This window comes from Gadus chalcogrammus, chromosome 16 (assembly GCF_026213295.1).
Source record: "Gadus chalcogrammus isolate NIFS_2021 chromosome 16, NIFS_Gcha_1.0, whole genome shotgun sequence".
Taxonomy (NCBI): Eukaryota; Metazoa; Chordata; class Actinopteri; order Gadiformes; family Gadidae; genus Gadus; species Gadus chalcogrammus.
The window spans coordinates 4,348,177-4,357,788 of NC_079427.1; the positions used below are offsets into that span (position 1 = coordinate 4,348,177).

Consider the following 9,612-nt stretch of genomic DNA (forward strand, 5'->3'; position numbering starts at 1 on the left):
ACACGAAACAAAGTAGGACATAAATGTAAAGATACATTATAATATGCTGTATGTAACACATAATTAAATATCTAAATGAAACAGAGATAAGGATAAAAAACAGATACCTTGGTGAACAGGAAGTCCAAAGCGGAGAATAATTTGTGGATGAGTAAAAATACATTAGTCTTTACCATTGTTTTGCATTTCAAAACTCAGAAAGAAAGTCAGTCAGTCAGAGCCTCATTTCTCCCATTTCCTATTTTACACTTCAAGATCCGTCACCTCCGCTTCCTGTTCTTCTGTGTGTGTGTGTGTGTGTGTGTGTGTGTGTGTTTGTGCGTGCGTGCGTGCGTGCGTGTCTAGGGTCTCCCTACCGAGACAAGGTTACCATAGCGATCCTCCAGCTGCAGGAGGAGGGGAAGCTGCACATGATGAAGGAGAAGTGGTGGCGAGGGAACGGCTGTCCGGAGGAGGACAGCAAGGAGGCGAGCGCCCTCGGCGTGGAGAACATCGGGGGCATCTTCATCGTGCTCGCAGCCGGCCTTGTGCTCTCGGTGTTCGTGGCCATCGGGGAGTTCATCTACAAGTCCCGCAAGAACCTAGACATCGAGGAGGTGAGCGTGGGACAGTGCGAGTGGCACAACAAGTACTAGGCAGGCTCCTCGCTCTCTCCGCCTCCTCCTCCGTCGACACTTTCAGACGGAGGATCAAACACGCGGGCGCGGCGGTCCCACGAGGGCGTCGTGGACGTCTTCATCGCGCTCAGTCGGCGGTTCGGATTCGGAGGAGGAGGAACTCCCCGGAGCCATGCCGAGGGAACAGGGTCGCAGCCCCGACGGAGAGGGAATTACAGTTTGAATGTTGAAGAACTGCAGTGTTACAATCAGAAAAATAACTATGGTAGACTAGTGGTTTTAAAAGTAGTTTTGTTGTAGAGCACATGGACTTTATATTCTTAATTGGAAACTGTTCATTCCCCTATTTATGACCGCAGATGGTTTGTGACTGACGGGTGCTCCGTCTGGATTTTTCGTTCTATTCTTTTTTTTACGTTTTGTGTGGAATATACGCCCGAGTGAATACTGTAGGAAAGTGTTGTCAATACACTGGACTGTGTCTCAGCTCTGAAAAAAACATCATTATTTCCCTGGGTTTGACTGACAGCGGTATTATATCAATTGTTATTTCATTGTTTGTTTAGAAAACATCAGATATCAGAATGTTATTATTTTTCAATTTTTTTCTGAAAAGAAATTTGTCAAGATTTTTGTTTAAAGATCTCTTAATGTCAATCTTTTTGCTTTTCTTCTTTTTGTATTATTGACGTATATGAAGATGCATGTATATGTTCTTGTCATGTTGGCATTGTTTCAAAACGACTAAAGTTATGCAACAAACTTATTTTTACCTTTGTCTACTGCTTGCTCTATTTCATTTTCATTTCGATTTCTGTGTGTTTATGCGTGTGTCCGTACCCTTTTTTTGTGACAGTTTCAAAGTCACTCAATTAATTTCCCTCAATCAGAAACATTCAACGTTCGAGAGTGTTCCGGATGCAGCGTTGCCGTGATGCTGCCGTTGGCGTCGGGCGTGCTGTAAATGGGTCAGACCTCTGGAACAAGCGAAGACGTGTGAAGGTAATCTGACAGAGAACCGCACACTGTTCCCTAATCTGTCTGTCATGGGAGCAGAGTGCGAGCTTGCTGCGCTACTAGTCTCACATTCTGCCCTGAGATTACACGTTTATGACCTTTCCTCTATAATCCATTCAATGGGATACACCACCCTTCCATACACACACACACACACACACACACACACCACACAATTGTGCATTACGCAAAGAATCAGGCCTGCTTTTGTAATCAGTCAAGAATCAAGAGATCAACAGTTGGTGAGGCATCAGATGTGTCTGCTGGGTTCCTGCAGCCGCAGACGCTAAAGTTCATAGTATTTGGTTTAGTCGACTAGTGTGCTAACCATGTTGCCGATGCACCTTGCCGTGACTGCAAGTTCGAGTCCCACCTGAAGTCCCATTTCCTTCTATGGCCGCCCAATGTCTGGTCCATCAAGGCCTTTATAACAATGTGTTGAAGAAAGTTTGATATTTCCACTGATTGATTTTAGTAGGGACATCACAAGTGGAATTGTCCCAGATGTATGATGGTAGGTCAGCCTACCTGGTGTACTGTAGGCTAAACAATTTTCAAGATTTCACTGTATGACATTTATTCCCAAGTGTGACATGACACTGACATTTTTGTGAATTTGGGCCTTCACGCTAATCTGGATTACGCCGGGATTATTCCAATTAGGCGTATTGTTACCGCAATCCGTTTTAGCGTTCCACAATCCGAAATGAGCGAATAGAAAATGAAAAAAAGAAAAGGGTCTGGGGAAGGTATAATTACCCACCGCATCCTGAGAGGAAAAGAGAATATGTTCGGTGAGGGATGAGACTGTTAGATATGAGTCGGGAGGTTTTTTTTCTGCATTAATCTCTTGTTGTAACGACCGTCTAAGGGTTTGGGAATCTGATGAGTTCCAGGATTGGGTTTAACTGCTTTCATTTTGTTTCTGTGGACTTTAATCTTCCAGCCCTGCGTTCTTAATCACATCTCGGCGCGCGCCGTTAATCTGCCATGAATGAGGACGGGATTACGGGCTTCTGACCTTGCTGCCTTACTGCACACACCACCCCTCCCCTCCTCAGCCATCCCCCGCCCACCAGCCGCCCTACCCACCACTACCATCTAAACCCTACCCCACAACTTCCTCTACCTCCCTCTCAAACCGCACCACCGCCCTCTCCAACCACACCTTCAGACAGTCCAGAAGACCCCTCTTACACACAACCTCCCTTTCAAACCCCCATCCAGACAACCCCTCAACTTCAAAAGTGGGAAAAATCATTATTTTTTTGCATATTAACACAAAATGCTAAAACGTTTATTACAACTCTTTACATAGATTCTGTTATAATTCTTCATTGGTTTTGTGTGATTGCAGATCATTCGATATGATGTCATTGATTAATAAACAGGCTGCCACGTTGGAGGTTTAGGAACCATTTCACATGGGTGTTCCCTCCAGTTGTGTGTCAGGGTCAGGTGGGCACATTTTTTTATGTTAATGCTTTTATTGATACTTAAAGGTATTACGCAGAGGCAGAATACTAGCCAGGGAACCAGGCGATTCTGGATAACTGGCATTTAATACATGGTTCATTAACTACAGTAAACTATATTTAAACAGCTATGTAATGTAACAGATTTCCTCACTGAAACCGCTTCAAACTAGACTCAACTTTTTCAAACGCATTGCATCTAATTCCCAGAATTAATACTTCATATGCTACATCCAAGATTCAATTTACCCAGAGGAGAAATCCGTCAGCTGTGACATTGCATCCAAAATCGATGATAACGTGGTTTAGGTGATAATGCAGGACAATGTTAAGTGGTTGACATAAAAATATGCAACATATAATATGATCTCCTATCTATACATATATGTTAGATTTGATGTACAAAATTTGCCTTTCATTTTACACGTGAGACAGAAAGTGAGAGAGAGTGAGAGAGTAGGAAGAGTTTAAACAGTAATTGCATCCATAATCTCTTCAGAGGTGGTCTACTTTTCCCTGAGAGAAGAAAACTGTTTTACTAAAACGTGTCCGAAGACAATTTAAAGGGAACCTCTTGCACACGTGCACGTTCTAAAGTACAAGGACGTCACAACCGTTATAAAGATAAAACATCAGAAATATAATACTGTTCTCTGCATTTTAACTGTGCTGAAATGCATAAAACCAACTGAGTGGTGGGAAGCTTCCCTGTGCAGAGTAAAGTGACCAACTAAAAAGAGTTGAGACGGTACAGTGCCGTCTCAACACACAGGATTCAGGAGCACCACGAAGGGGGATGAGGAGTCCTTTCTAAGACCGCCCCCCCCCCCCTCGTCCCCCTCTCTCTGGACTCTAGCACATCCTGAGTCTAAAGGGCAGGGGCGCCGCTAGGGATTTTGGGCCCCATGAAAATAATCTTTACAGGGCCTTCTGTATTATAATTTCATCATCATTAGGGGCCTCTCTGGGCCCCCCTCCATCATGGGCCCCTAGAATCCGTCTCCTTTACCCCCCCTTTTCGGCGCCCCTGCTAAAGGGCGTCGGCCAGAGACCAGCGTTCCTGCCGGAGGCCGGGTCAGGCCTCCGAAGACCCCGCAGCCTCCTCCGACTCCGTCCCCCAGCTGAAGGCCTGAGGGTCCTGGGCTGGGAGCGACCCGCTGCCGGGGCTCCACGTCGAGGGGGGTGGAGGGCCCCCCGGGATGCCAAGGAGCGCCTGGGGGTCGGGGTCGGGGAACGGTTCTTCCTGACCCGGCTTCACGAGGAGGGAAGACGCAGGGCAGTCGGCGGCTGAGACCTTGGCGAGGAGCTGAAGGTGGTCTTGCTGGGGGTCCGACTGCTCGCCGACGGTCTTGCTGAACTTGGAGAGGTTGCGTCGGGCGGTGCCCAGGTCCTGCTCCAGCTGGACGTGCTCCTCCATCATCCGCCTCTTCTTCTCTTGCTTGGGGGGGGGGAGGAACAGAATTGAAGAACCGAAACGAGTGTCTTATAGGAACAGTAATCAACTGGCAGCAGTCACCAAGTGCCTGCTGACATGCCTGAGATCAAATAAATAGTTGTTTATAATTAAAACATTTTAAAATCTTGAAAGTCAAAAATGTAAAACTACTCATTATTCAAGGACTCTTTTCGATATACAACTCGCTCACTTTTTAAATTTAAGAGTGCAGCAAATTGTAGAATAAGGTTTGCGTTCAACAGAGACACCAGCCTCTGGCGCCCTCTATTGGTCTATGTTAGGTGGACATTTAAGGGGTCCTTGCACACTGCCCAAACAAACGACTACCAACACCATTATCGTGCCAGTGGGATTACCCGTTGCTGGCTATTGCCGGATGAAGTACCTTCTTTGCGAAAGTGCTAAATCGTGTTGGCCAACTTCGGCCTCCATCCCGATGTATCACAAACGTGTGTCTTGTGTGTTTGGGGGGGCGGTGGGTGCAAGCACCTTAACGGACCCCTGGTTTACAACACAACAGGTGCAACGGCCCGGTAGGTACGTGTGGAGTCCCTGTATTTACCAGTGTGTTGATCTCCACCTCCAGCGTCTGGATGCTGTCGAGCTTCCTCTTCCTGCAGCGCTGTGCCGCCGCGCGGTTCTTGCTGCGACGGCGGACGTCGTGGACGTACTCAAGCTGCCCGGCGGACAGCTTGTGCTGCCGCAGGAGCTGCTGGAAGGCGCTGCGGCTCAGGCGGGAGATCAGGTCCACGGGGAAGGGCAGCTGCACCTGCAGGGACCCACAGGGGGGAACCGTCAGCTTCCAGTCAGGGATACTGACGCGGATACCGTCACGCAGAGGACACCGTCACATTTAGCAGTCACTGCCTCAAACCTTCATTTAAACCCCCGGGTTCTGATCAGCCCTACTCCCAACCACCACCCCACACCGATACAGCTGTTTATCTAACACACCAGACTTAATATGAACTGTACCGACAAATGAAACATCTACAGCAGGGGTCTCAAACTCGCGTCCCGGGGGCCAATTGAGGCCCGCAAGATGATATTTCGTGGCCTCCGATTTGACATCAAAGTTTAGTGTTAGTGCGGCCTGCACGTTGTTGTCAAACACACATTTTTGCTGAGTGGCTTGCCACACTTTTCGGGTAACCAGATGTCCCTGTTTTGCCGGGACAGTCCCAACTTTGAGTTGCGTGTCCCGAGTCCCGACAAAAGCCAAAGGACGCTAAAATGTCCCGGTTTCCACCAACCGCTATGAAACGTCCCCTGTTGTCAGCGATTACATAACCAACGTGATCTAATTACAGCCCGATCATTAACTTAGATTGGGTCAGTTGTGCTCCTTTTTTCTGTGGAATACTTAATGTGGTCCAGCCTGACCCAGACTCCACCTCCGGCGGTCCCCAGGTAACTACAGTTTGAGACCCCTGATCTACAGTGTCTATCTAGATGGAATAGTGCCATCTATTGGACTGAAAGCTTATATAATTTTATAAAGCAGCGAGAAGCCACACTACACACGATCAAACAAAGTCAAAGACGAACCTCAGCCACCACTTCTCCACCCTTGTCGTCCTCCTCCGTGTCCACGTCCGAGTCGTCGGCGGAGTTCAGGGACGAGGACATGTAGGGGCTCCTCTCCGAGAGCGACAGGCTATCGACGCCGGCCGCGGCCTCGGGCACGTCGCCGGGCACGTCCCCCACGCCGCCCAGGTCTCGGAGGAAGGGGCAGTCCCCGGTGCTGGAGCTCAGGTCCAGCTGCTTCAGCCAGTGGAAGTCGGCCGCCTTGGCCATGGTGCCCTGGTCCCCGGGGTCCGCCGGGTCCAGGTGGGGCCAGAAGCCCGTCGCCAGGTGCTCCGCCACCTCCCTCTCCACGCTGCTCCTCTGCCCGCACGCCACAACGTCCTCCTGGGTCAGGTCCAGGCCCGGCGGGAGCCCTGCGGCGGGCTCCGGGAGACCCACGTCGTCCAGCCCGGATCGGTCCTCCGCGCCTGCCCCCGCCCCTGCCGCCACCCCCCGCTCCGGGAGCCCGGCCATGGGGGGGACGCGGTGGGTCTCGGCCGTGACGAGGCAACAAGAGGCGGGGCTGCACTCGATCTCGGCGCCCATGGTCTCCACGGGTTGGTTGGGGTTGTTGGGGCCCGTGGGGCCCCCGGCGGGATCCAGAAGGTCGGCAGGGGTCACACTGAGCAGGGCCGGAGAGGAGGAGGTGGACATGGGGCAGCGAAGGCTGCAGAGCGGCAAGTCCAGGGTGTGTTCATCGGACTCACCACCCAGATCCAGAAGGTCTCTTTGGCAGAACGAAGAGGGTAGATCTGGCTCTGTGCTGGTGGTAGTGGTGGTGGTGGTGGTGGTGGCTGTGGTGTTGGCGGTCGCCTCAGGGCAAGGCAGGGACAGGATCGGACACACACCCTCGCCCGTAATCCCTGGCATGCGAGAGGCGTAGGTCTCCAGACAGAACCCGTCTTCTTCTTCTTCTTCTTCTTCTTCTTCTCCCGACATGCTGGGCTGGGGGTTTAGGGGACACTGGGATGGGAACACGATCCGGGGGTCTTCCGAAGGCACTGTTTTGCCTCTATCCGCTTGGCCGGTCTTCATTCCACGCTTAAGGGCGGGAGGCCTAGTCTGACAGCATCTTCTTCTGTCAGTTTCCTTGACGGGGGTTTGGCTGCTGGAGAACTTGGGCAGGAGGAAGTTGAAGCAGGCGCTCTCCATGTTGTGGAAGCCCAGGGCTTCGGCGCTCTGGTGAATGGCATGGATGTTGTCTTTGGTGAAGAGCAGCTTGGAGGTGTAGGCGAACTGGAGCAGAGGTTCGAAGCCTTCTGCCGTAACCTGGGGATGAGAGACATTCTCTTGAATGAAGAGGCCATGCTACTCTGTACTCTGATACCAAAAAAAACGAACTACATATTTTCCTAAACCATCAATTAATATCCAGTCTGGGATCAATAAAGAACATTTTAGAATATCTTAAAAATGTAAATCACCATTTTTTCCGAGAGAGTCGCATATTATGTTCTCGAGGCCGTGGCGGGGGAATTAGACCAGTATATTAATCACTTTGTAGTGAGATAGTTATCATAGAAGTTAATGGACTACATTTCCCAGGATCCAATGCATACACTAGGCGACACGACACGACGACATCATGGCGACATCGTCATGACAACATGGTGACATCATCATGACATCATGGCGACATCATCATGACATCATCATGACATCGTCGCAACATCATCACGACATCACGGGCGACATCTTCACGACACCACGGCCACGCGCTCCACCGTGACCCAACGGACCTGTTCCGGCAGGGTGATGACGGCGTGGCTCCCCGTGAGGCCGCTGACGCGCCCGTGGAAGAAGTCGCTGCAGGAGGCCAGGACCGCGGCGTGCGCGCGGAAGTGCTGGTCGCCCGTCGCCACGGTGACGTCGCACAGCGCGTCCCGCCGCCGCTGCTCGTCCAGGCGGCGCAGGACGTGGGCGGCGTGCACGGCCGACTCGAAGGTGAACCCTGAGGTGGAGCGAGGGGCTGGGAGAGACATGACTCTCGGGACTCAGCCTGGGTGCAGTGGGACGGCAGACGTTTTAAACACATGGAAACTTCCAGAGGGTTCAGATACATTTCATTGAGGAGCAGTATAAGTACGTGGCTCGAGGATGTGGAAAGGTTAGGCTGTGGGCATTGGGGTGTGTGGTGGGGTATCTTTTAGCTGGTAGATATTAAAGATCCCGGTCGGTACACTATCTAGTTCAAACATGGTGGGGTTCAAGATTCCAATGATGGACGACTTTCACAATGAGAGTTTAGCAGTGAATAATATGAAAAATAAACTTCCTCTTTCCACGCCAAGCCATGAAGATATGACCAGAACAAGCTAATCCTGTGTAACTACAGTCTAATCTACTACAGGCCTTGTTTCCAGAAGACATAGCATGTCTCTGCACTCTGATCTTTGTGGACGAGTCCCTGGAGCTAAACCAGACTCTAACTCCAGCCTAACAAATAGATTACAGAGGAAATAATAAATTGTGCTATCTAATATACTATATACTATATGGTTAACTTTGGACCTCTTTGAATACAAAAAGATGTTGGACGTTCACACATGAATAAAATTGATGGAAAATTGATGAGTGCTCAAAAGCCTTTAACTACTGACAGACAGTTTAATCCTATAAGTATAATATTAATAATGTAATGTATACAATTGTCAAATGATATAATAATGAATTGTATTTATAAAGCGCTTACAGTGGATAAGGTTACTATGTGTAAGTGTAACAATATATAAAACACGTTTAGAAATACATCTTTGAAGATATGGCACCTTTGAAACTAGTGGAATTTACTCTGAAAGTTGACTTCTGCAAATTCACCCTTTCCTGTGTAAGAGTCACGAGCTTGCCTAGAGTGACATGAGTTGTAGGAGTTAAGCGTAAATGTCATACCACACAATGACTTGTCATAAGTGGCTGGATTGAGGGGGTTTAATGAAAGATTAGGAACCTATAGGGGTGGTGTGGTGGTTTGACCCCCAACTTTAAATTGACTGGACTCGATCCCACATGAAAGTCGCTTTGGATGAAAGCATCTGCCAACACTTGTGTAAAATAGTAATAAGTTAATCATACACTAAGTTGAGAAAGTCAGATAAATGCTGACTCATGGTTAGGTAACTGAAAAGTTTTGTCATGTATACCGATTATAAAAAAACAACAAGAATAACAACAGCACACACCACATACTTTGAGTCCCGTACTCGAATAGTACATGTTAACGGTAGAAAAATAGGCAAATACCCGGCCTGACGAGATAAAAACATCTGTCGGCAGCTGGCTCTTAAAATGATCTCCCTTGTGATTAAAATAACATGGACAATAATTCATTTGAACACACAAAATATGAATCACTGACCTGCCATCTGAAAATTATGATATTGTCAACAATCAGCGACCACGGACGTGTTTTCAGCCACCCATGTGTCATGTGACCAGGAAGGGCTGCGTCTCCAAGCAGTACGCAGGCGCACTGACGCACTCC

General features: G+C 49.1%; 2 protein-coding genes across 2 annotated transcripts in view; one reads left to right on the forward strand and one right to left on the reverse strand.

Moving 5' to 3' along the window:
* The window catches only part of LOC130405470 (glutamate receptor ionotropic, kainate 1-like), a 29,217-nt gene extending 27,847 nt beyond the window's left edge, over positions 1–1,370 (forward strand). Inside the window, exon 16 of the mRNA XM_056610552.1 lies at positions 346–1,370. Within this exon, the coding sequence (XP_056466527.1) occupies positions 346–635 (290 nt within the window). The 3' untranslated portion in view covers positions 636–1,370. The remainder of the gene's footprint in view (positions 1–345) is intronic.
* Positions 1,371–2,918: 1,548 nt separating this feature from the next.
* LOC130405472 (transcription regulator protein BACH1-like) lies at positions 2,919–9,574 on the reverse strand. The gene is made up of 5 exons (XM_056610557.1): positions 9,487–9,574; positions 7,871–8,130; positions 6,114–7,400; positions 5,128–5,334; positions 2,919–4,547 (listed from the first exon to the last, which is right to left on the reverse strand). Exons 2-5 carry the CDS (start codon positions 8,111–8,113, stop codon positions 4,185–4,187), a joined length of 2,100 nt encoding a protein of 699 aa, XP_056466532.1. The 5' UTR covers positions 8,114–8,130; positions 9,487–9,574; the 3' UTR covers positions 2,919–4,184.
* Positions 9,575–9,612: the final 38 nt, after the last annotated feature.